General features: G+C 42.3%; 1 protein-coding gene across 3 annotated transcripts in view; it reads left to right on the top strand.

Annotated features, from left to right (window-relative positions):
• Nucleotides 1-27,638, top strand: part of INTS2 (integrator complex subunit 2) — a 305,765-nt gene that overhangs the window by 37,439 nt on the left and 240,688 nt on the right. For 2 of the 3 annotated variants that reach the window (XM_085649420.1, XM_085649422.1), the window contains exons 2-7: nt 9,600-9,930; nt 12,039-12,177; nt 12,304-12,406; nt 13,371-13,484; nt 14,553-14,683; nt 23,699-23,872. In XM_085649420.1, the coding sequence (XP_085505546.1) occupies nt 9,638-9,930; nt 12,039-12,177; nt 12,304-12,406; nt 13,371-13,484; nt 14,553-14,683; nt 23,699-23,872 (954 nt within the window). In that variant the 5' untranslated portion in view covers nt 9,600-9,637. Of the gene's footprint in view, nt 1-24; nt 155-9,599; nt 9,931-12,038; nt 12,178-12,303; nt 12,407-13,370; nt 13,485-14,552; nt 14,684-23,698; nt 23,873-27,638 lie in introns of those variants that run through there. The other variant, XM_085649421.1, reaches the window with a different exon arrangement.

A 27,638-nucleotide genomic window follows, 5' to 3' on the forward strand; every position in this document is an offset into this window, starting at 1 on the left:
TTTTTTTAATCTTCTGCTGCATTTCTCGTTGTTTAGCAACACTACGACTGAAATAGTGTCAGTTTCAAAACGAAAAGCACCGCGCTTGTTTACTCCATTACCAGCAGATTCAAACTCTTTCCACATCGCATTATCCTGCAACTACTGAGTACTGGTTGGTTATTTTATATTCTTGACTTTTATATCTTATTTGTGCCCGTGTGTTTCACAACATGAAAGGAAGTTCAGGAAGCACTACTTCTTCTGCTAATGTTATTAACAACTTAATGGTGGGCATCAATTTAAATACGCCGAAAGAGTTGCTCTCCAATCCTGGTGAGCCCGTTGTCAATTGGACAGAATGGAAGGAGTATTTTCTTAATTATATTGCCACGGTAGAAGATAATAGTGGTACTCTTTCTCCTGATAGGAAAAAAAGAATTCTTATGCATTGCCTTGGCCCTGAAGGTCTAAGAGTTTATAACCAGATGCAGAAAGCAGAGAGAGCAGGTGATGTTGATGTTTTTAAGCTTGCAATTTTAGATTTGGATATTCATTTTTCTCCTAGCGTTTCCGTAGCCATTTCTAGACGCACATTTTACAAAAGAAAGCAACAACTGAATGAATCCATTGAAGATTATATTTCTAGTTTAGAAACTCTTGCAGTCCCTTGCAAATTTGGAGTACTCCATGACGACATGATAAGAGATCAACTGGTTATTTGCCAAAAAAATAAAAGTATCCAAGACAAGCTATGGATTGAAGGAGACTCCTGCCTTAAAGATATTATCACTTTAATTAAAAAGGCTGAACTTTCCGAAAGAAGTGCAAAGGCTATCTCTGTCGGTACAGAAAAACTGTCTGTCAGCTTAGTTTCGTCCAAGTCGAAAGGAAAGTCTAACCCTACTGCTCCAATATAGTTATTCTTGGAGACATCATCCGCCTTTTTAAATCGCGAGAAACCACCGGCGGTATGTTCATATGTTCGTCCTGGTGGAGCAGTAAAGCAAGTACTGCGGTGGAAAAAACTATAATTGGAAATCCATTGATTGAATCTATGAACATTAGGCTTTATATAAGTTTAAATCAAGGCGGTAACGGTCGCAGCGATTGTATATATCTCAACAAAAGAAAATACATCAACAGGACATCAATTATCGATTAGAATTTAAAAACAAGGCAAAGACGGCTGCTGAAATTAGGCCATTAACGCATACCGAGGGCTCTATTTCTACAAAGTGTCCAAGATTCGAAACACAAGAGTAACAAAAACCATTGTCTTGAGAAAGAAGGTTCCATATGATTATTCCATCGAGACGCGTCGACGCTTTTGTGTAGACACAAACCTGGGTGTATAAACATTTCCCTAGATATATAACAATTGGGGGATATTGGGGTTTATGTGGTTAAACAGATACACCAGTTGTGGCAAATGATGACATCAGTGTATTAATTTTAAATATTTGTGCCAATACGTAACAAATTCAGAGGGGGATTGTATGATCTTTTGAACCTGAATGAATGAGATGCAGATCGCGAGTGAGGACGAAGGTGGATTGATGAAATGCTTTCTATGACCAGAGATTCGAAGTGGTTTTCCACAATCGATCTCTCTGCGGCTTATCACCAAATTGTCCTACACCCGTCATGCAGAAATGTCAGTTCTTTTTGTACCGCTTTTGGTTGTTACCAATTTCGCAGAATGCCTTTTGGTTTGGCTTCTGCAGCCTCTGGATTTCAAAAGTTAATGACTCAGTTATTTGGTGATATGCCAGAGGTTACTTTCTTTCAGGACGACATTCTTGTAATGGGTCATGATAAACCTTAACATGATGACAGATTAAGAAAAGTTTTAACTTCTAAAGGTTTGACTGGTGAAATTTCGAAATGCAAATTTGCTGTACGCAGTGTGACTTATTTAGGGAAGCCACAATGGTATCAAACCCAAATCTAAACTTATTAGTGCTATTATTGATGCTCCATCTCCTAAGTCCAAGGATGATTTGCGATCATTCTTGGGCTTAGCGGAATTTTGCTCTAAGTTTATCGAGAACTTTTCAGAGAAAACCCATCCTATGAGGATACTGTTAAGGAATAAAGTCAGTTTTGATTGGTCCTCTGAATGCCAACAAACTTTTAAAGCTATTAAAAACGCTATCAGTAAAGACCCCAATTTACAAGGTCTTGATCCGTCTGCTGTCGCGTTTGTCACCACTGACGCAAGCTCGTAAGGATTGGGTGCTGTGCTCACTCAGATTGATGGAGATCTTAATGAAGTTGTCATTGCTTTTGCTGTCCAGGTGATTGTCTCCCTCAGAGTAAAAGTATTCAGTAATTGAAAGAGTTACTTTAGCCTGCGTTTGGGCTATGGAACAATTTAGAAAATTCTTATGGGGCAGGCATTTTGTTTTAAGATTAGATCATAAACCTTTAACTAAACTTCTTACAACTGAAGGTTTATACAAAGCCACTTCTAGAATCGCTAGATTTTCTTTGCGACTTCAAAATTTTGTGTACACTGTTAGATACGTTCCTGGCGTGAAAAATAGAACAGCTGATTTTCTAAGCAGAATGGCTTTATCTTTGACTGAGATAGACTGTAATTCATGGAATGAGTTTTCTGTTGCCAGTGTCTCTTATGTTGATGTGTTACAAGGGAGCATTGAACGTTTTGAGTGGATAAATGCTGAAACTGAGGATGTTGTTCTTCTTGATGTCAAATCTAAAGTTATTAAAGGTTGGTCTGATGGTGAAAGAAAGAATCTTACAGATTAACTCAGAGGATTCTGGGATGTGAGGAATGAATTGAGTGTTGATGGTCAATTTCTGTTGAGAGGAGATATAATTGGGCCTCTCAAGAAAGAAAGAAAGAAAATAATTAGTTTGTCATGATGGCCACTCTGGCATCACCCGCACTAAACAGAGACTCAAAGCTTTGTTTTGGTGGCCAGGTGCAGATAATGCTGTGGAACGATTTGTTAGGGAGTGTGTCCTTTTGTGAAGTTGCAGACAAATCTCATAAAACTCTTAATCCACCTTCATTCCCATTGCATTGTCCGAACGCTCCTTGGCAAGAAGTTGCTTTGGATTTCTTGGGACCTATTTCTTGGCCAGATGGTTCTATCAAGTACATTATTGTCCTTGTTGATGTATTTTCTAAATGGTTTGAGTTGAATATTGTGGAAAGTGTGAATTCTCTTACTGCTATCAAGTTTTTGGATGCTGTGTTTCTTAGGGAAGGTTTCCCCGCATCCATCCTCACAGACAAGGTTAAATCAAATAAAATGGTCCAGTATTTACGTTCTTCTGGTAGTGAACAAAAATTCTCTGCACTTTATAATCTATTAAAGGGATTATTCAACCTTCTAATAAATCTAACTTGTCTTGGGAAAATGAGTTGATGAAAATGACTTGGTTTTACAGGGTGAACAGTCATTCTTCTCTTAGTTGCAGTCCCTTCTCTATCATGAGGGGTAGGATTCCATTTCCAAAGGAGAATCCTAGTCGGATGAATAGAAGCAAATGTGTTCCTTGTGATTGGGATAGTATTAAACATCACATTAGAATATCTCAATCCAAAAGTAAGGCTTATTTTGATAAGAAACATGGTAGCAAACAAACAAATCTTCCGTTGGTCAATGGGTTCATATAAAGATAGCTAAAAAAAACTCCCAAAGGAGTTAGCAGGTTTAGCAAACCTCATCAAGTTGTTAAGGTGAATAATAATACGGTTATTCTTGACAATGGTGAAGTTTGGCATATGAGTCGTTTAGCCCTCACTAAAAATGTTTTACAGAGTTCATTTGATTTTGTCACTCCTCAAGAAAATTATTGGTGGTTGTTGGATTGTGATTTGTGTTCAAGTTCCAATGACCTTTCATCTTCAAGTTCTCAAGCTTTAGCTCAAGACAATTTTCAACCAATTTCTGTTGAAGGAACCTCATCAGGTTCTCAAGTTATTGCACAAGATACCTCTCAACCGGTCACTGTTCAAACTCCTTTGGTTGTGGAGGAATGTTCTTTGTCTAATGAGCCGAAAATCCCCAGTGGGAGAATTATTAAGAAACCATCTTGTTTTAATGATTTTGTTTGTGAATAAAGTTTTTAAAAATTTTATTTTATAAGGGGGAGGTTGTGTAGTATACGGTAAGATGTTTCATGAGATGTTTTAATTTGTATTCACTTGTTGTATTCCCTTGCTTTCATTCGTATTCCTTTTAGAATCTAGAAGGCAGAACTACAAATTGTTAGTTCTATGTTCTACCTATATAAATCTTTGTATAGAATGTTTAAGGCAGAAGTTACGCTCTCCTGAGAGTCATGCTGATGTCCTGCGGGTTGGCAATAAAGATAAGGATCTACTCTGAATGCTTCCAGAGTATTTATTCACACGGAAATCACTACAACTCCCTTTTAGGATTCTTCTCTGCTTTGGGTGTCTTTTCTTGAGGCACCCTTATGGGGTTTTCTACTCTTGTTGTTGGTCCTTTTTTCCCCTTTAGCAGGTGTGTGGAGGCTGCCTTTGACTCTTCTGTTAGATCCTTGGGGATTGTCTTGCAGCCTTTACTCCTGATGTTTCCGTCCATTTCTGAGATTGTGTTGGGGATCTTTGTCGCCTTTGTGGGGGTTGTGGTCTGAGGCTCGTCCTTGCTTTAGCCACGGCTGTGCTTTCTCTAGCCAGCAGGGCCGAGGATTTAATGCAGCGCAAGTACATTGAAAGGGTCATCCATTGAAGAGGAAAAAACTGTCCTTTTTACCCTGTCCTGCATCATTAACAGTCACCAACAATAAGCATTCTAGATTTCCGCTTGGTTTCATAGACATTGTGACATCGTTTACAGGAAGGCTGCTTTAGAAGAAGAAGGAGCAGAAATATTGAGCTATACTTGTAAAGTAGTCCCTTATTTAAGTTCTCTAGAAGGATACAATCAGTTAATAGCATAAGGTGAGAAAGGATGCTCGTCGGGACCGAGCATAGAAGTGATATTAGGTCCTTTTGATGGCTGCGCTGTCAACCCACAGACTTAAAACGTACGTGAGGGCTGGCAGGTATTTCAACAGCATGTGTACACAATTCATATAGGTGATTTTTCAGTTACTTGTTGGAAAATTGTTTTGATGTGAGGAATTGCTTATGATAATTTAATTATTGGTACTAGTTTTGTTGACCTTGGAAGTGTGTTAGAGTTAGTTATCCCTGCCAGGGCTCATTTGTTGTCTGCTTATCTCTTATGCCAGTTGGCCTCCCTCACCGGCTTTTATTTTATACCTGATATTTAATTTATGTCATATTACGTTGTGGTAACTGTTCCTTAGGAAGAAGACAGGCTCAGAGGCCAATTAGGTCACTGAAGTAGATAAAGAGGACAAAGTCTCTAGAGGAAATGTACCCTATCAGAGTGAGGTGGGGAATCTCTCCTTTTGATACTAGTGCCCTCACACACCCTTGCGAGTGTCATGCTTCATCATTGGGCATTGCTCCTCGTGGGGGTGGCGCTGCAGTCCCCCATGGGCCCCGCGAGAAGGCTCTTTGTCAGAGATCTTTTGTGTAGACGCCGCAGTTGTGCATGCAGGTGTGTGGGCCTAGAAAAAAAGGGGGGGGAGGGTGGTGTCTTAAAATTACCCTCCGGTGCCGTGGGGATAGCTTTATTCGTTGGTCCGGGGGTAGGATTAAAAATGTATATATGTACAAGGGCAAAAGGCAATCCTCTATTAATAATGGCATAGAGGACGGGGTATTACTCTGCTGCTCCTAGTGCCCGTGTGTGAAAGAAAGTGCGCTGGTCAACATGTTTCGCGCCGTCGTTGGGTCCCTAATGGATCCCCTCGCACTTCGTCAGGACCAAAGGTTGTGAAAATTGAGGAAAGTGAAAGGAAAAGAGGGAGACACTCCTAATTCCTAAAGTACCTCTTATTCAGGTTAGATAATGCGCATTGCGCTATGGGGGACACTGTTCACGTGTCCCAGCCTAGTACCTGTGGAAATGAAATGGAGAAAAAAGAAAAGGGAACATACAAATAGAGACTTAAAAAATTGCTCGACGTTCACAAAGCGTCTGAAAGAAAACGAACTTCAGGTGTCAATGAGTCCATACTGGTTGGTAGAGGGACCAATCCAAATAATTTCACACAGTAGCATGAACTTCAATTACAGGTGTTAATAACCATATAACACCATGCGGTAATTAGTGAACATTGGTCAAACAAACAAAAGTGTATAAAAATCTATTCAAGGTGCAGTTTGAGCAGAAGGCTCTCTTGTTCTATGAAGGTGGCCACCCGGGTGACGTGCCCCCACAGCACAGGTAAGATGGTCGATGCTGCCTGTGGGGTAATCGGTGATGCAGCGTATGCAGAACCATATGGTAGCATTCCTGTTTGTGGTACGTTTGTTTTTAAGGAAACAATGCGGTATATTTCGTGCACTGCAGTCAGGGATTTATAAACAAACATAAAAACAGACAAAACATAAGCATAAAGAAAATGTACCCCTGGCGAGAAGGAAAAGTGCCCCCTCGTGAGTCCAGCCGGCGGTGGGGGGTAATCACTGCGAAATACAAATAATGGTGGGTCAAGGTTGTTTAGTCAATGGCATACCTTACAACAGAAGTCTCTCAGGGTAGAAGCAGCGAAGTAATACTCACGTAGACGCACCCTCATCCGAGCCTATTCACCTGCCCTGTCGAATGCGGGACTCCGGAGTAGTGGTGTTGGAGTTGCTCCGGTATTTGTGCCGGTGAGTGGCAGAAGCATGTGGGAACAGGTGGCATGTCTCTACGGGGCGTGGGGGACTCACCCGGAAGTCTGGTCGGCGGCAAAAAACAGTCGCCATTTTGGATTGGGAAAAATAATTGAAGAATGCGCTGTGTGTTTACCACACTCTTTTCAAATCTTTAGAAAGATAAGAGAAAGATCCTAAAAGAAATGTGGAAAAGGTAACTTGGTCTGTATTCCCCATGGGGAAGTGCCAAAAGGAGGGCACAAGTGGTGAGTACTCTATTCTAGAGTTGTGTGTGATGGTAGCTGGGAGCCAGGTTGCGATCACACTAATGTGATCCAATCACTACAGGTGCGTGCATATTTGCCCAGCTAACGTGTGTCAATAGATATGGTATACTAGATAGACACTAACATCAAGGGGTCATCGTGCTGTAATTTAGACGACATTGTTGGCATTTACAGATGATGTTTCGCGATCTGATTCTATAAAGCCAAGGGTAATGATGAAAAATGTACCGCTGTGATGAATGCCTCAAGTTGATGAGACAATTGTTTCATGTTAAGATGTAAAGTAAGAGGGGGAGCAACCCAGAGGGGAGGAAAAGGACAATCCGTGTCTGATAAGGGGAAGCTAGGTGACTAATTCAGACCATGGTATATCGTCATTGAGCCCATGGGTATTGCTCTTTAGACGGAAGACCCAGCGTTGTTCTTGTCTGAATAGGATAGTCGCAGTCCAGTTAGTATTGGATTCTATGATAGTCCATCTAAGGTAATTGATGGCATGGTTCATCTCAAGGAAGTGATTTTGAAATTTCGGGTTTGTCTTTTTACATCGTATTGTGCTTTTGTGTTCTCCCATGCGTATATTAATAGGTCTTGTGGTCATACCCACGTATTTTTTATTACACGGGCATGTGATTAGATACACGCAGTTTTTGGTATTGCAGTTTGTGTGACATTTTTGTACCCAGGGTATCGTTAGTCCTAGATCTAAACTCTTAGATTGGACTGTTAGAGGGCAAATAGAGCATGTACCGCAGGGGAAGTGTCCTATGATCGGTGGTAAAGACCATAGCGTAGGTTGGTTGCTAACAGTGTGTCTTGGTCGTGTGTGCACGAGTAGGTCCTTTAGATTCTGGGTCCTTTTGAAGGCAAAAAGGGGGGCTGGTCCTGGTTCGAATGACCCTGTTGATAATATGCCCCAATGTTTTTTGATCATTTTTTGAATGCTGTTGGAGTTGGGTGTGAACGTTGTTACACAAGTGAGGATCTTGTTCTCTTGTTTCTCTTTAACTTCCAGCAGGGCTTCTCTGTGGTTGTTCCTTGCTTGTTTTTGTGCTCTGTTAATGGTTTTTGGTGGATAGTGGCGTTCCCTGAGATACCGTGATAGTGTGGCAGATTGTTTCTCATATTCGTAAATGGTATTACAATTACGACGTAGTCAAAGGAACTTACCAACAGGGAGATTGTCCCTTAATGCCTTCGGATGAGGACTATGGTATAGTAAGAGACTGTTTCTGTCTGTGGGCTTCCGATAGTTGGTTGTGAGCAGTGTGCCATTGTGTAAGGTGATCCAGAGATCTAGGAACGCGATGCTCTCTTCTGAACTGGTGCCGGCGAACTTAAGGAAGGGGTCTAGTGTGTTGAGCCATGCGAAAAAGGTGCTGCATAGGTCCACATTCCCTGTCCAGATGAGGGGGACGTCATCGATGTATCGGCGCCAGGTCATGATATTTTCTTTGTACGGATTGTTGTCGCCCAAGATGAACTTATCCTCAAAGTTAGCCATGTACATGCAGGCCAAGCTCGGCGCGAAGGTGCTCCCCATACTGGTACCCTGTATTTGGTGGTAAAGCTGTTTTTTAATAGCAAAAAAGTTCTCTTTTAGGGCCAGGGCAGCACATTCCCAGATGAAAGAGCTAGGTGTTTTGTAGATCCATGGGTCTTGCTCCCGTAGCATGTTTTCCATTACCTCAAGGGTGGCTTCTTGCGGTATGTTTGTATAGAGTGCTTCTACATCCAAAGTGGCCAGGAGGGTGCTAGACCCAGGGTCATCATACTGTTCAATCATGTTCAATACTTCAGTGGTGTCCCTCAGATTTATGTCTTCTACTTCAAAGAGTTTGTGTATTGGTAGAGTGTGCAAGTTTCTTAGATGTTTGTGGTGTTTGATATTTTCAGAACAAGGTGTCTGGTCCGATTGGTTGAGAAAACGGGTTTTGGTATATGACCATGAATGTTTTTTTGTTGTGTTATTTTATATAACTATATATAATCTAACGTCATAGTGCTGAGTGTGAATGGATGATTGAAAGGGAAATGTGAACTGGTTAACACAATAGAGAGAGGGCACCATCAAAACGATTATCACACTGATGATGACTTTGAAACAGGAGTCTTCTCCAGACTTCTTTGAGGTGTTGTCACCTCCCACATTGACTTCACTCTGCTGGAAGCCTGCTTCATTTTACACAATCTGGTTATCCTAAGAAGAATTCCTGTTGTGAACGATAATGGGCAACTCCTGCAGTTCCTTCAACATAACAACTAACTTATGGTGCAGTCTGGCAACCGCTTAAACACCAGCATCCTAGAACAGGACAGACACTCTGCAGTCTATTCCCCCATGACAACATGCCGGCTGCCACTGAACCATACATGGACTCATTACTCGTGAGTCAAATTACTCTCATTAATAGCAGCAGTACAATTTTTTTAACAATAGGACCAACATCCTAAACGACATAAGAACAACAATAATCACTACAGGGAATCTGAATTCCCCTCTTGAATCCAACCCCTACCCCCCTCCCTCAGTGCAAATATATAGTGGTTAAATGAAGTTCATGTTTACTTAAAAATGTTACAATATTATGTCTGTATTATTTTTTTTTTAGACTTTTATAAAATTACCAAGAATTCCTTCAACATTACAATGGGGGAATGCAACAACCTCCAGTTTGTCAGTCCATTTGCCTTTGAAGCTATGCAGAAAGTTGATGTGGAGCGCCTTGCAGCTCTAAGCGACCCAGAGCTGAGGCTCCTCCTCCCCTGCTTGGTTCGGATGGCTCTTTGTGCCCCTGCTGACGAAAGCCAAAGCTGGGCTCAGGACAAGAAACTCATTCTTCGACTCCTATCGGGAGTAGAAGCTGTGAACTCTATAGTGGCACTGCTATCTGTGGATTTTCATGCCTTGGAGCAGGATGCTAATAAGGAACAGCAACTCAGGTAATGTGTCTAATTTTTGCACAGAAATGTGCAAATCCTTTTAATTACATGTTGATTCAATGAATTTGGTGGGCTGTTAACAATCTTCATTTCTTACTTTTGTATATTGTGTAACCTTATTATTTTGGAGCACAAATGTGCATACTAAAGATGGAATGTGCAAAAAACAACTACGAATGCATTGATAAAACGCGAAACTCAAGTGCTTTGGAAGCAAAACCACATTTCATTGCACCCAACCGTATTGCCTGTTACTAAAATAATATGGTTATTGTATAAATGTGTAAAATTTATGTGAAGCTTCCATACCCACCTTTTTCATTAGTGGTAACCCAACTAGTGTGTATCACCACTGTCTGGCTCGATGGAAAATGCTGTTTTAACTGGTCACACCAGTAACAGAAGAGCTTGTGTTCATGAAATGCTGCAGATTTGTAGCATGTCATTACTGTATTGCAGTTCACTAGATACAATGCACCATCTGTGTGGCAGCAGCATTGCATTAAAAAAGCCTAGGAATTACCATCCTTCGAGAATTGAATATTACTTTTTAATGTGGGATCGTTGTTGCTGCATTTTAGTATTTACCTATGACTAAAAACATTGATGCAATATTTAAACCATTTTGTATTTGGGTGTTAATTTATCTTCTTTTATCTACTGCAAGAGTTTATAAACAACTATTTTCTCCCAGATATAATGATGGACAAAAATGGACCTATGTTAAAAAAGTTTAACAAAAAAACTGCAGCTTTGCAAAGTGTAACTTTCAGTCTTATCTGTAGATCAGCCACGTGATTATCATAACTGAAGCCTGTATTAAAAGCGTTTTTTTCATATTTCATGTTTATTGAAGCATTGAAAAAACGTTTTTCATATAAAGCTACAATGCTGAAAATATTATTAACAATTAAAACCTCTTTATAGAACAATGTCATCTTAAGGTCCTTGCATTAATTTGTATATCACTGTATTACATTAGCCACCAAAACCTTAATCTTTCATCCTTTACGATGTAGCCCCTCAATAACTGGACAACCACTACTTATTTTTGAGGAAAAGAGAAAAACTGATGTCCTTCAAGAAAGCAGTAAAACATTTTTACTCAAGAAAGCATTTTCCCTATCGTTCCTTTCAGATTGACTGCTGTGTGTCCTCGGGCACCTTCGAAGTAAAAGAAAGATTAAAAAAAGAAACAAAAAAAACAAACCCTTTTTTAATTGATTTGAAAGACAAAAAAGAAGGTATGCACTACAGTTGGATATTAAGCTGATGATTTTATACAATAGATTCTTCCCCATCCTCCCTCTTGACCTCTCCCCCTTGGTGCTAGGGCTACTCATTCCTAATAATTTGTAGGCTTCTTCCCTCTTTAAGTTGGAATTGTGATATCACTCCAAAGTGACTTTGTTTCCGCATCGCCTCCTAGTACCTCAAGCCCATGGTAGGTTCTCCAACTTCCCCACATGTTTTTAAACTTCTTGGGGCACCCCCTACTTTCAAATACCACCTTTTCTGCTTTCATGCACATATTTATTCCTTCACACCACTGTATTATGGTCAGTGCTTGTGTCTGCCCCCATAACTTGGCCACGTCTTGCTTGGCTACCATGAACCCAAACATGCAAAACCCAGCAGTCGATGCGGAATATCTGCATCATTTGGGACCCCCAGGAGTATAGGTTGGAGCATTCCTAATATCTCCACGCCCATAACTGCTTCTGCCTCCAGCCCCTGTATCACATCCTTCCTGAAATGTTCAATTTTGGAGCATCCCCATATGGTATATAGCAATGTTGCCTCAATGGAAATACACCTCCGGCATCCAGGGCTTGATGCCCTACCCATTCTGAACAGTTTAATATGGTTGTAGTAGATCCGGTGTAGTATTTTCAACTGAACGATACTTACAGTGTATGGAAGATTGAGCTGCAATACCATTCTTATTGAATACACAATGAACTAATTCTACTTTATAGATGCGATTCTTTTTCTGCTTTCACTGGAAGTCATTGTGTGTCTGCAAAGCCATTCTTCTTAATATTGTTTTTCCGAGTTGTATATTTTTGTGATCAGATTTTAAATTATGCTTAAATTTTAATTTCTAGACACAAACTTGGAGGCGGCAGTGGAGAAAGCATCTTGGTTTCACAACTTCAACATGGCCTCACACTGGAATTTGAACACAGTGATTCCCCAAGGAGACTGCGACTTGTTCTGAGTGAATTATTGGCTATTATGAATAAGGCGTGTTTTTTTGCTCTTATCTTTTCGACCCTTTATATCCTGTTATCAACTCACAAGACATTATTAAAATTGAAATCCCAACAACATGCCCTTTAAATAGTTTTGCTCGTTTTGCTTTTATTCTAGGTGTCTGATTCAAATGGTGAATTTTTTCTCAAGTCCTGTGAGATCTTTGAGAGTCCTGTTTATTTGGATGAAGCTGCCGATGTCCTCTGTATCTTACAAGCAGGTACTACAAAGAGAATTCCACATTGTCAGTCTAAAATCATATTTTAATGTCCTCCCACTCTGGACAATCCACTAACATTCATGAAATGGAAACTTTCATTTTTCAATATACTTTATTTGAAATATGTTTGTAAAACAATGTGTGTTGTGATTAATTGACAGAAATAGGTTTTACTTACATTGTAGCACGTATTCAGATGTTTCTAACTAATGGGTAAATAATTGAAGGTTATGGTGAGGATATGTAGATATCTATTTAAAGTTATAACCAATATTGTTTTTGTTCAAAATCTCCTGGGTCCACCTCAACCTGCAAATGCTAAATTAGTAAATTACAAAACACATATGTCCCAATAGAAGAGACATCAAATTACATAAACCACGTTATTCAGCATTTTGATAAAAAATTTCTTCATACTATTATTAAATAGAATGTAATTTTGAATATTTTCTGTTCTCTGGACATGTTTTGTGTGCTTGGAAGAATACATCAACCCATCAGTCCTAATAAACACTATTTTTCTTTAGTAAGTGGAACTGTCTCAGAAGAGGACTGAAACCTCTGATTAACATGCAGTAAATGTTTGATGTGGATATTTGTTTTGGTCTAGCTAATGACACAACATCAAATAGAGTATGACTACACTAAGATGTGCCCTTTTGTTACCTATTGACTAAAATATGCAGTGTAATTATTTATGGAGGTTGGAGTGATCTTCAGAACAAAATATAACCTTTTCGTTCACTAGTAAAAATATAATAGTACGAGACACTTAAAGAAGAACTATAAATACACAGGTATTGCACTTGTTCTTGGTTAAAAGGTTTTCTTTAAAGTTCCTGTCAGATGGTAAGATGTTATATTAGAAAAAACTGCATTAAAATAGATATATGTCTAGTATACACAAGCATGACGTTTGCATAAATTCGTTTATTTTTATGGTTGCCCTATTGGTTTCTTTCAGAGCTGCCCTCCCTGTTACCAATAATAGATGTGGCCGAAGCCCTACTTCATGTCCGCAATGGAGCTTGGTTCTTGTGCCTTCTTGTTGCCAATGTCCCTGATAGTTTTAATGAAGGTGATTGATGTACACAGTATCTGTATTTTGTCAGAATTCTAAGTTGATGTATGCATTGTTCTGATTAAGACCATTATTAGTGGGTTTTTAATACCATCCCCTAAAATGGTATCGTAAGCCCTGTGGTAATACTGCATTGATTTCCGAGGATAAACTTCCCAAACATAGCAGACTTTGTGCCCAGAAAAAGGCCTGGAACTTCAGGTGCATGTGTGAAAGTTTTTCTGTGAAACTGCATTCCTTTATGGTGCACCATGATATGATAAGAACTAACATTAATGGGGACACTTTTTTTTTTTTTTTAAATAAAGCATGAGCCTTGCCAAAAGGCTACAGGAGCACTTAACAAGTAGTTCTAGAATGGTGATCTGACACCAATCACACTTTCCAGAAACCCCTCAATGCCTACTGTCTTACATCAAACCTATAAACTTAACAAACATTTTATCATCACTGTTTGATGCACTGTTTTTAAGCTGTTCTGCTCCTATTGCCATCTCAACCTTTTTGCATTTGGGACTTTTCAATGTAAAGCGCATTCATACTGATAAGCTCCAGGTAAGCCTTATAAATACTAAACTATTAATATGGATAATAAACTACAGTTAACTATTTTGATGGTGTTAGATGTGATTATGATGTCAGAAAATTTGGTATCTATACCATCTTTTGTTCTTATTGTTATAAACGTACTCAAGTTAATTTACATTAGGCTATTGAGTAAGTGTGTATAATGAGACTGACTGTCGTGCAAAACTATTTTCCCTACCCCCTCCCCTCTTACGGCACACTTCAAAAAGGAAATCCCTATTTTGTACAGTGAACATATTGATATTATGAGATTCATATTTTTGATATGTAAAGCTTGAATTGACAAACATGACAGAATACGAGTAGCAATAGAATCCGTGGTTGTGTCGATCGATAGGCTATTAGTTTTTAGGCCAAGAGTAAAATTTGTGAATAAGATACATTGGTCTTTCAAGTAGCAAATGTTATTTGTTTTGGTAAACTATTGGAAGAGAGAGTGAAACTGCCATCGCTTCATTAGTTCTGCTTGACATTTAGTTTGTAGGGGTTTGATCAAGAATGGTGAACGGCAAGATGAAGAAAGCGTTGGAGGCCGTCGGAGGACAGAAGCTCTTCGACAGCTATGTAAAATGAACCCATCGCAGGCTCTTAAAGTTCGAGGCATGGTGGTAAGACAATAACTTTGTGACAAACTGCCAGTCATGTTAAATAACATTGTGTACAGTGCATGTTCACCCCCTTGGGGTATCTTGACTCAAAATAACAGATGTTTACTACTATCCAACACAGTAGTAATCGTTTTATAGGCTGTAGAAGAGTGAATGGCTGAGTGTTTCCAATAGGATTTGAACCAATTAACCATGAGGTCAAACGCATATTTCTGCTCTGTATGCAGTAGTCCTTTGAGCAATTAGTCCCAGGCCATTTATCTCATATGGCATTTTCCTGGCTCGACTGAAATCATTGGAGAATGGTTTTTGAAGGCCCATGACAGCCCCTGTCAGTCTTTCCAGCTCCAGAAGTTTTTGTGCAGCAGGCACGTTGAAACTTTAAAGAGAGAAAGATAAATAAGTGGGTCTGCTTGAACGTATTCTTAGACGGAGATAAGAGAGAACCTGCCTCCATGTACTTGGCACTTGTTTGCAAGGAGTCGAAGGGTAGATGCATTAAACGTGGTGTTTCACTGGTTTAAAAACCCCAGACCACTCCTAAATCTATAATTGTGTTTCCTGGGGAGGCTCCAAACACATTTTAGAAAAGTGCACCATACTAAATTAACTGACACCACTAGTCAATTCCACAAGGCCCATTGTGCAGTTTGCTCTTTCTTCCATAATTGCTTTAATTCATTTCACAATCTGTTCATGGCTCCTTGCAATGGCTATTGCCAAGTTTATTTTGTTTTTGCAAAATTATTGTTTTGATTTATTTCCACTGCTCCCAACTTGCATATCCCCAGTATCTCTATCTTTCTGTCTCTGTCATTCCTTTCTCTTTTCTTAAATTTTTGTTTCTTTTTCTCATTTCCCCTGTATTTTGGTGCCATACTATTTGGGACATTTAATAGGCTAGAGCTCTCATCACAAGTTGGGTGAGGTATTTGCCATACCTGGTAAATACGTTTGCCATGGGTGAGGTATGTGTGGTAAATGACTCCTATTTTGAGATTTCAGTTCGGAAATAAGGCATAACAGGCTGAATATATTGCCACCCCTGGGAACAGATAACCACTGATGCTTGGGTTCTTTAAGTGCAGAGTCCACTGGGCCTCTGTCCAGCCACATAAGCCTGCTCCAGTCTGCATCCCAAGAGCTGCTAAAGCTAGTACAGAGGAAACTCATTTTAGAAAAAACAGAGCTTTTCCCACACCCAGAAAGGAATCGGCGCTACTGTTTCCAAGAGCAGTTTTAAGAGTAGAGGGCAGATGACGGACCAATTTTAGATGTCTTACGATCTAAATGATTTCTTCCCACTCTTACTTTTAGAGTTTCATCTGAATGAGGAGCTTTTTTTGACAACTTCGTTTTGTCCGAGGAGACATTGCGCAGTCTGGACATAAGGCATGCCTTGTATATTGATCTTAATAGAGCAAGGAACCTGCATTCTACTAACCAATTGTATTTTTGGAGTCAAGGGCGCCAGCTGAGTAGTTGCCAAGGCCACCATTTTCAGATCAATGCTGTAATTTGTCACCCACTACTTCACTCTGTGTGAAGCCCAACCCCCATTGTGTCTCTCTGCACACTCCACCAGTGCTAACGGAAGCATTCTACAGGCATGACCCTGTCAGAAATATATTTGCTGTCCTATTCTGTCATTTGTTTCCTTTCATTTCTCAATTGCTCTGGGTTCTAATTAAGAATGGGATGGAGCCAGGATATAAGGGTAATAAAGTTACCTTTATGGCGATGTTGTTATTCTTAGTTCATATTTTTTTCACGGTTTACACACCCTCCTGCAGACCTTGTAAACCATTGGCCAAAAAGGCATCTGTCGACACCTTATTTTCAGTACGGCAACTAGCAATTCAGGAGATGTATCCGGGGAAAGGGTTAAGGGTGTGACATGTATTGTGTATGGCTGCTTGGTGCCAGTATACAAAACATGTTACGTTATATAGCTCTGTATAGCGCACTAATCACCTGAGAGGATATCCAGGCACTTGGGAAGGAGCGTAGGTGTGTGACCCTCAAGGTGCTTATAAGACGATCAAGGTCTTCAGCTTCTTATGGAGTTGAAGAAGTGAGGAGGAGGCTCTCATGTGTTGAGGAACGTTGTTCTATGTCTTGGGTGCGATGTAGGAGAATGAGAGACCTCCAGTTTTCCTTTTTCGGAACTGGGAATGTGTGCAAGTGAGGCATAGTGTAGGTGCCTGGTGGTTTGGTGACAGTGTATGTATTAGGCTGTTCAGGTATTCTGGTCCTTTGTTGTGTAGGGCTTTGTATTTGTGTGTGTGTGTGTGAGAAGTTTGAATTGGCTATGCTTGTAAATGGGGAGCCAGTGAAGCTTCCTGAGTTGTGGTGTGATGTTGAGTATGAATCTTGCAGCAGTTTTCTGGATAGTCTGTTTCGGAGTTGTTTGGAGATTCTGGCGTAGAGAGTGTTGCCGTAGCCTCGCCTGCTGGTGATGTGTGCTTGCATGATGGTCCGTCTGGTGTTCTGACGCAACTATTTGAAGATTATTTGCAGCATGCGTAAGAAGTGGATGCAGGAGATGCACAGTGTTGACATAAACCGTCATGGTGAGCTTGTTGTCTATGATGATCCCTAGATTTCTTATATGGTCTGTGGGTGTTGGTCTTAGCTCCGATGGCCAGGTGAAGTCCCATGGGGAGGTCTTGTTGACGAAGACCAGTGCTTCTGTCGTGACGGAGTTGAGCGGCAGGCAGTTGGTTCGCTTTCAGTCTGCCACCATGGTCATGCAGTTGGTGAAGTTGGTTCTGGCAGTGGTTTTTTGTCCGCCAGGGAGAGGATGAGTTGGGTGTCATCGGTGTAGGAGATGATGGGGATGTATTGTGATCGGATAATGTTGGCGAGCGGTGTCCTGTATATGTTGTAAAGGGTGGGGCCAAGAAACGATCCCTGTGGGATTCCATATATCACTTTCTTGGTCTCTGATGTGAACGGTGGAAGCCTGACCCTTTGGATTCTCCCCATGAGAAAGGAACAGATCTATTTGAGAGCGAATCCTTGTATGCCAATCTTGTGGCGTCTTCTATGAGGATTTAATGGGAGACAGTGTCGAAGGCCGCAGAGAGGTCAAGCAGGATGAGGGCTGCTGTTTCTCCTCGGTGCAGGATGATTTGAATGTCATCGGTGTCCGCGATGAGTGCAGTTTCGGTGTTGTGGTTCTTTTTGAAACCTGGTTGAGTGCTGTCTAGAAGATGGTGAAGTTCAATATGGGTTGTGAGTTGCTTTTTGAAGGCTTTACCAATCACTTTGAATGGATAGGGAAGCAGGGAGATGGGTTGGAAGTTGCTCAGTTGATTTGGGTCGGCTGTGGACTTCTTGAGGAGAAGCAAGCAAGTTTCCATTTATCCAGGAAAGTGGTGGATGTGATGGATGTGTTGATGATGGGGGTCGGGGGTGATACTGATTGAGGATGTTCCCAGGTTGTAGATGTGGTAGGGGCATGGGTCCGTTGGGGCCCCTGAGTGGATGGTACGCATGATTGCCGATGTGTCGTTTCTGGTAAGGGTTGTCCATTCAGTCAGGTGGCCATCTTGGTTGGAGATGGGAAGGTTAGCTACGAGTTCTCTGGGGTTGGGTTGGTGTGCAAAGTTGCTGTAGATGGTTTGAGATTTTGCTGTGGAAGAAGCTGGATAAGTTGTTGCAGAGTTGCTGGGAGTTAGCGATGTTGGTGACAGAGGCCTAGGGCATGGTGTAAACCTTAATGATCAAAAAGATCTCCTTGCAGGCTTTGGAGCTACCTCCAATAGCTCCAACACCTGCAAGGAGGTCCACTAGTGTTTTTTTTCTGGGTGTCTCTTATTTGCTGGTGATGGTGTCTGAATACAGCCTTGTAGGTAGTTGTGCCGGTGGTGTCGCACTGTTGCGGCTCACCCTCCATTTCCTTACTAGCTGTTTCCAGTGTTGTTTGGTCTCTCTGCAGGTTTCTCTGTACTAGCTGGCATGCCTGTATGATCTACTGTGCTTGTTGAGTTTGATGGGTGCGAGGGAGTCCGCGCAGTTCTTGATCCATTTGTTGATGTCCTTGTTGTCTGTGAGGCTAGGTTGATCCGTGCTGAGGTTATTGAGCCAGTCTGCTTTGGTGATTTAGCCCCAGCTGCAGCTTGGAATGCTAAACCTTGTAGGGGTGTTGACTTGAGGTGTTTTATGTAAGTGGATGATGGAGCGGTTGGTCCATATGATCGGTGTGGTGGAGTTGTATTTGATGCTGTCCTTTGTGGTCCAATGTGTGTCCTGCTGTGTGTGTTGGTCCTGGGACGAGCTGGGTGAGTCCAGTGTTGCTCAAGCTTTTGAGGAGTGCAGAGGAACAGGGGTTGTTTCGGTCTTCCAGGTGAAAATTGAGGTCATCAAGGAGACTGTAGTCTTTGGAGTACATGTTGAGCAGAGGAATGAAGTTGGTGATGAGGTTGATAAAGTTGGCTCATGGCCAGAGTGGTTGGTAGGCGAGGGTTCTGTTCAGGGTGAAGTTTTCAGAGATTTACAGCTTAAAGTACAGCTATTCCATGAATAGGGTAGTTTTCTCTGAGGATGTGGGGCATTGGATGGATTCCTTCTAGATGATAGCGAGTCCTCCTCCTGACTTGTGAAGGCGGTCTTAATGAGCAATCTTGTAGCGTGCTGGGATTGCCGTGGCGATGTGGGAGCAGATGATCGTTTTTATCTCTCTGATAAAAATGATGGTAGGTGCGTCGCTACTTAGCAGATTCCATATTTCGGTTGTGCGTTTGCCGAGTGATCATGTTTTTAGAAGAATGCAAGCGATTGGATGTTGACCTGCGGTTTTGCTGTGTTGTAGGGTGAGGGCATAGTTCGTATTTGTGTTGTAGTTGTGGTTGTGTGGCTGCTGGAGAACCGGCATTGGGTGCAGGTGAAAGCTCCTACCATGGTGTGAGATGCGGCATAGCAGCAGTTGGGGGAAGGGACAGCGTCTGGGGTCTAGTGACCTAAGGAGTGCTAGGGGTTATCAGATCAAGGTTCCTGGCGCTGGGCGCGGTCTGGGTGCAGACGGGCTTGCCTTTGGTATGACGTCGGCATGCTAGTGGCACATCTGTGTTGCAGCTGCCATTAAGTAGGTCCTGGGAGGGGGAAGGAGTGCAGAATACCTTGATGTTATTTCCTATGCTGATCGGAAATTAAGTTCTCTTGCTTCGATTCTTTTTTTAAAGACGGTTTTGGCATGGGAAACTCAGTAATGTCACTTCCTGCCCAGATGTATGATGGGGAAATTCAGTGATGCCACACCCTGTATAGTTGGATGATGGGAGATCCAGTGATGTCACTTCCTGTGCTTATGGGTGATAGCAAATGAAGTCCTCTTGCTTGGCTTCTTCTTTTAAATATGGTTTTGGCGGGAAAACCATTAGTGTCACTACCTGTCCAGGTGTATATTTCTTAGAATTAACAAATATTGAAGCCGTTTCTAGTCTTACTATGTGGTTGCATGTACCCATAATGTTAGAATGGAAAAGCGCTTATGTGCTAAGAGTAACCGAGCCAACCTAAAGATAATTTTATCATCCTGGACAGGTGATGCAGTGAAAGGTAGCATTTTTAGTGGAAGTTAAGTTGTGACTGTGGTGGTGAAACAATGATACTGTAGCCTATTACAGAAAAATCAATTGCTAATATAGGAAACAAACATCATTTACTACAAATGAGACCTGCAATACTTGAGCCAGTGCAGTCAAGCCATGCATACATTACATTAATAACTGAAACAAAACATTTTACTGGGTCTGCCACCTCCTTCATGAGCTCAGTCATATTAAAATAGGATGGAGATTGTCGGCTTGCATTCTGTTCCGTAACAAGATATTTTTTTTAAAAGTGGGACCAGCAATGTCAGGGGAAAAAGAAGATACAGGGAGACCCTGCGTAAACAAAATTAAATAAAGCAGCGTTTACAGATTTGTTTTTTTTAACTTGTTTCAATAATTGGAATATATATCAAAGTTGTTTTTATTGTGATCCATTCTTTGATGTTCCTTGATGTTACCATGGTTATCTTTACATCTGTAGGAAGGTGGGCATGGTTACCCCCACTTTTTGCCTGGCGTTTTGCTTGTTTTTGACTAGTCTGACTGAGATCTTAATCAGGACCCCAGTCTATCTGCTTTCTCCCTAAAATGTTAGACATGTACTTAGGTACACTCCATATTGGATACTGGGGTACCCTTATAAGTCCCTAGTCTATGGTACCCATTTATCCAGGGCATAGGTACCCCCACAGGCCTCCCCTGGGCTGAAGCATGTATTATGCCACCCATGAGAGGCCATGCAAAATGGAACTACAGGTCTGCTACTGTAGCCTGTGTAAGCTGGTGCTTGCACCACTTACTTTAGATATTGGTTCACTACATCTATAGGTCACCACACTTAAAACTTATAAGTCACCCCTATAGTAGGCCTTAACAATCCTGAAGGCAGGGTGCTGGGTTTTACGTGAGAGGGTGCTCCTGCTTGAGCAGAGCCCCTATGCAGCCTTCGGAGACCATTCTCCCGGGTTGTCTGTGACTCAGCCAGACATATAGGTGGAAGTGCATTATAACCTCGCGGTAAATGGTATCTCGAAAACAGCTGAAACAAAGTATGTCGTGTTTGGTATCAAACACCTTGGAATCATACCTCCACACTGGTAAATGGTGTGAGAGGTATGATTCCACCCTTCTGAAGTGAGCTTCATGGGGTCTCTGGTCTTTCCGGTGCCAGCCTTCTCGAGCCGGTCAGTACAAAATGGATGCTGCCGACCAGAGAACACATTTCTGCCCTCCTGCTGCTGAGCCAAGCTCGAGCAGAGGAAGGCAGCACAATAGGCATCCTGTCACAGGGAGGTGTAACCACCTTCCAGACAGGATTTAGTGTATTGGGGCTGGGTGGGTGCACTCTGAGAGTGCATGAAAGTCTGCACCTAGTGTCTCTGTGCATAGTCCATCTCAAACCAGTTCTGGGAGCCGTTGTCTCCTGCTTTGGCGCGAAACTGAACAAAGTTCATGCGAGTAATCTCCCCTCTGTCTTGATCCACCCCTAGGAGGGCCCCCTGAATCTGTCCAACCCTCTCCCATGGGTACAGAAGGGCTTACCTGACTGTAGCTCTTTAGATTTTACATGGACAAGATTTTACATGAAGAAACCACTGACCTTCGACCGTCTGGACACTCTGGACTTTGACTGGGTCCGACCAACTTAGTCTCCCTCTCCGTCCAAAGCTTTGTCTGTGCCCTTTCTCCATACGGGCTCCGTGCAGGACCTGTGGTGCACTGACAACTGAAGGATCTCCCTTCGGCTGAAGGAGTCACTCCCCTGCATTCGCAGGCACCATAACGCAACTGAGAGGTCTGCTGATCCTGAGCTCCTGCGGACTCTGAAGGCTCCAGCAACACAGGAGGTGGATTCTAATGGTCCCTGAGGTTGATCTACCCTCTCAGCAAGTTTGAGGCCCGTATCCCTCGTGGGGGACTGCATAACCCGAATCCCTGTGCACCGCGTCTATTTGCAAGTACATATGCTTGTTGGCGATTCCTGAGTTTGTGCATTGGACTCCGTGTAGTCCTGACCCTGAGCAGTATTTCCACCAAAGAACTCCGGCCTCCTCACACCGAGTTCTGCATGGGCTGGTACTTTGTGATCTTGCTCGAGGTTCCCTCATGATTCCTGGTCATTCGGCCTGTGGGTCCTCCTGAGGGTCATCTTGAATTCTGTTGGGCTTTCCTGGTTGCTTCAGACGTGCCCTGACTCCCCATTGCTTGGTGAGTCCCCTGAACCTTGCTGGTCCACACCGTAACCTGCTTGACCTGCCTGCGTGGGTTGCTTTTGCCAAGGCTTGTTGGTGCTCCAGCCGGACACCGACCTCTTAGCGCTCGACATCCTTCGTGGGACAGCTCACATCTGGCTCCTTGTCGTCATCAACGACGTCTCCTGGTCCTCGCGGCTGCAGAGTCCAGCATCCCTTCTTCGCACCTGAAGCACCCAACATTTGTGGGCATTAGTGTACCGAGTCCCTGGTCACTCTGAAGTGACCCGGACTCTGTCCCCTCTGCTTTCAGGTTCCTTTCTTCAAGAATCCATATTTGGATTCCAGCAGACCCTTTTCACCTTCACAGCAGCAGCACTTCTTCGAAGCCTTCCATAGAGAACGACGGCAGTTTCCGACCCCACTTCAACCCTATGCTCCCGGCTCCTCTGGGATAGGTAACTCTGGTACTTTGGTAACCAGAGGTGGGGTGGCTCTCCAACCTCTTAAGTTCCGAAGGGTTTCCTCGAAGTCCTCCTAGAATGGTCCTTAAATCTGTAAAATTGCAACCGCGACTTCCCCATAAAATTGTACGGAGCCCGCAGTCGTGTTAGCACACTGCACCCGTCCTCTATGGGGTCCCTATCTACTCACCTTGGGTGGTTCCTTGGGGTCCCAATGATTCTACGTGCTCCAGACCTTGTCTTGACCCGAGTCGTGGTTGTTATACCACTATTTCAGTATATATGGTTTGGTCTCCCCCTGGAGCCCACTGTGTATTGTTGTACTTACAACTGTTCTATTGATATCGTATTGTGTGATTTGTGTTCTATCCTCGGGTAGAGGATACTAGAGAGTATTATATTAATAAATACATATTTTTATATAATTACTGTGTGGTTCTCCTTTCATTTAATTAATTCAGGAGGAGATATTCTGGTAAAACAAGCTGCTTTACATTCCTTCAAGTTTAAACCTGAATGCTGCTCTCCACAGCTACCACTAGGATAGCTTTCTAAAGGTTATCTTTGACCTCATATATCATAAGGGTCGTTTGGAAAGGTGCAGGGTGCCCACTTTAATTAGTGGACAGCACATACCAGGCCAACTTCGCACAGCATCTATATAGTATACCTTGAGTTCTTTCCAGAGGCTTTGCTCCTAGTTAGAATTTGGCTTGTCTATGGAAAAACACTATTTGCGAATGTATTTATTTTATATTTTTATGATTAACCTGTGTTTTTTTGCATGATTTATGTTCCCAGGTGGAGGAGTGCCATCTTCCAGGCCTCGGAGTAGCTTTGACACTGGATCACACAAAAAATGAATCTTCAGATGACGGGGTTAGCGATATGGTCTGTTTTGTCAGCGGTTTGTTACTGGGGACAAATGCCAAAGTTCGCACTTGGTTTGGAACGTTCATACGAAATGGACAGCAGGTACGGACATTTGATTGCTCATTGCTTCATGTGTTACATGTTTGAATCATGTAATAATCATTTTAACCATGCCTTATCCATTTCAGTTATAAAATCTTTGTATATAATTTGAAATTGTCTACTAATATATTTACATTACACTTAAGCTACTGCACTGACCAAAGCAGTTTAAATTTGATCTTGTTCTATCACGTTTTAATCAGCTATTTACCTTGCTTGACAAAGAACACTAATGATAATATAGTTGCTTGATTTTAAAATTAAGTGCTAGTGAGGGTCAAAATGATTATTTATTTATTTATTGTTCCATTAAGAATTCAAGACTTGATCCAAAAGAATATTTTTAGCCGAAGATAAGCCTTCACTACCTTAGTCGCTCATTTTGTTAACCATAATTATTAGGTTACAGAGGATGGAAACCCTGGGTGCCTGTAGTGTCAGCTGTTGGACAATGATGGGACTGCATACAGGCACAGCTTGCAAATGAGAACCAGAGCCATCAAGGAGAAGCTGTAAGACCTTTTTCAGTCAATCCCCTCGTTTTTTCTCCAAGAATTGAAATAATGCACAGGAGGAACTTCCCTCCTAAAACTCCACTTAGGATGGATCTGGTCTTAGCCTTTCTTGCCTTGGGAGAGGTCTTCAAGGTTTCTGGGAAGCCATCCATTCATACTCATGGACATATTTGGCATGGAGGCTCCCATATATCAGCTGCTATCCACTTTCATGTTATGGAAAGTCTCGGACCCAAGCAAGCTATCAATGCCAAATGATGAAGAAGCTCTTTGGTGCTAGTATTTTTAAATCCAGTTGGTCGGTGGTGAGAGACTTGGAGTTATGGAGCCATTTCTTTGCACAGGACAGGTGTTCTGCCACTATAATGGGAGGGGCATAGGGAATTTAAAGATGATTTTCAAGAGCTAGCAGTGAGAAGAAAAGATGATTTTCCACTCGCCTACATTTCTTAGGTGATGACCCTATGGGTCCCATAAGAGAACACATTGGGAATGTTTACTGGTAATAATTGCAAGGAGTTTCTCAGTGTGTCCCTCTGTCCTATAAAAGATTATTGCTCTCCCGCGTTCCCCGCTCATCCTTTTGTCTTTTTTGGAATATTAGAACATAACAGCTAAAGAATTTACTGTTCTACTCCAACAGTCTATATTTAAGACACTAGAACATTAAGCTTCACTTAGTGGGTTTATTGTACTAGGTTAGTAATGTATGTTTAGAACTAGTAGTCACTATGGTAGCATCTACCAAGATTGAAAGGAAAATACATAGCCCTAAATTGCACCATCTTTCCTTAGTTGATGTCCACTGGCGGATGTAGCCGTGGTTGCAATGGTGGTGAAAACGTATATGCTTTATCAAGGTAATGCCACCCCTTAGGATGGAGAAATTGGTGTGTTGGATTCATGGGGAAAAACGTGTGCACTTCTGGTGCTGGAGTTTGGGGCAGCATTGTTTTCATTCAGAATGGGAAGTTATTACATTGGATGATTGGGTACGGGAAACCATTGCATGGGATGACTGTGTCAGTATTACACAGATCCCACCAAACATGCCACCCAGTTGGGACTTTTGTGACCAGCATCTTACTCTATTTAGGTAGGAATAGTAGGCCTTTCTGACAAAAGAGATGATAGAAGAAATTCTTATTAGAGTTTGTAGGAAAGGAGAGTATTCAAGGCACTTCCTTGTAGATTAGAAGGAAATGGACAAGCGACAATTCATTTTGGATCTCGGTATCATAATCCAGTACATTGTCAAAAAATTTAAAATGCTGATTGTACTGAGTACCACCTCTTTCATGGACCCAGGTGATTTCATGATTCCTTTGAACATTCAGGACATCAATTGTAGTTTGTCAAAATCAGGCCTTTTCTCTGATTGGCAGTGAAATCTGTAAACTATGCTTTCAAACTCTTGCCCTTTCGCTTAAAGTCTGCACTGAGCTTGCTCAACAAATGTCTGGAACTTCTGGCAATCCATCTGAGATGTCAGAACTCTCCCATCTAGCCTTATATGGTGATTTTGGTCATGGAAAGTCCCCTCACATGATTACATTGTAATTTTAATTACATTTATATAGTGCTTACTACCCCTGACGAGGCATTAAAAGGCTTTATGCCTGGCAGTGAGTGCGCTGCTCAGAAAACCAAGATTAGTGGTTAATTCAGTGATTATTGTTGGTTATTGGGATTAGTAATGTGCTGTCAAGGATACCATTCCATGAATTTCCACCAATGTCTTTATGGGTAACTAAATTAGTAGGAGTTAGTGGGGTTGGGGGCACCTTGAATGATCGGTGGTGGTCTTGATGCGCTTGCTCTCTGCTTTTGAACTGGTGTCCGGACTCAGGGTCAATGTCTGTAAGTCGCTGTGGTTTCTGCTCGGGAGCTTGATCGGGACGCTTTCAGCCCGGCTGCTGGATAGGGGACTCCGATGGGAGACTGAGTGGTTTCAGTCACTTAAGGTTGCATTTAATCACCTGAATGTAGACCATCTCCTGGAGATGCTAGAAGTCTCTATAGCTTTCTGGACTAGACTCCCTTAATCTGTAATCGGCAGGGCAGCAGTGGCAAAGATGGTCCACCTTCCTAGGTGTCTTCATTTAGTCCAAAACTCGTTGTCTCAACTTAGAGCGCAATTCTTTTGTAAATTGGATAGCCTGCTCATTAAGCTGGTGTGGGCAGGGAGGCACAGCACAGTGCTGTTATTAGTTCCTAAACGTGACATGGAAGATGGGGGACTTGCCCTTCCAGATCCACGTGTTTATTATTAGGCAGCCACTCTGCAGCACGCAGCAGCACGCAGCGAGGTGGGTGACTGACTCCGACAATTTTGAAAAGTCAGTGAATGCTGGGTGGTGATACCCTGGGGCAGTTATTGATGAGATGGGGTCGCTCCGAACATCCAGTTCGCTACTTGATACGACATACAGCTGTGATGTGGGAGACTGTGATCATGAGGGTGTTGCATAGAGCCCCCTTTGACAGGGAGCTCAACCTGTGGAATTTGGCACCCTTCTGTGTGATTTGACAAAGATATGTCTATGGAACAACGGATGCTGGGAGGATGCACAGTAGCTGGTGACTTCTACCCAGAGGAAGTTTTTCTCACCTTTCAGGAAGCACAGGAGATGTTGTGGGTGGTACCAGGTCACTTTCTCCATCATGCCAAATTGGAAAATACGGCAAGAGAGATATGGGCCGGGTTCACGGCGGTGCCTCGGTCCTCCCGAGTGCTCAATGGAATGCTCCAATAGGGAGACATGAAGCACCTAATTACCCTATTTTATGGCGCGGGCAGACGCAGAGGGTGTTGCCTGTGCGGCGCATAGGACCTGGGCTGGGGATTTGGGGGAGGGCATAACGGATTCCGACTCGCTTGCGAGTTGGTGAGGCGGGTGTCCTGTAAACACAGGTCCAAGTTGCTGCATTTTAATTTCCTGCACTGCACCTATGGAACCTCTAAGCAGCTGAACAAAATTGATTCTATGAGATTAGCTAGTTGTGTGCATTGTGGGGAGCTAGAAGCTTCTTTCTTACACTTAGCCTCGTCCTGGGCTGGAATACAGGGTTTCTCGAGAGATGTGGTACCAACCATAGTAAGGGCAATAGATATTGAAATCCCCCTCACCCCACTGGCTTGCCTCCTAGTAGTGATGGTTAGACCGAAGGGTGGCAAGATCCCACTACAAGCTTTCCCAGCTTTCATTACTATTAGCTAACAGTAGAATAGCCGTTTGCTGGATGGGTAG

The sequence above is a fragment of the Triturus cristatus genome, chromosome 3_2, assembly GCF_964204655.1.
Source record: "Triturus cristatus chromosome 3_2, aTriCri1.1, whole genome shotgun sequence".
NCBI classification, from domain to species: domain Eukaryota; kingdom Metazoa; phylum Chordata; class Amphibia; order Caudata; family Salamandridae; genus Triturus; species Triturus cristatus.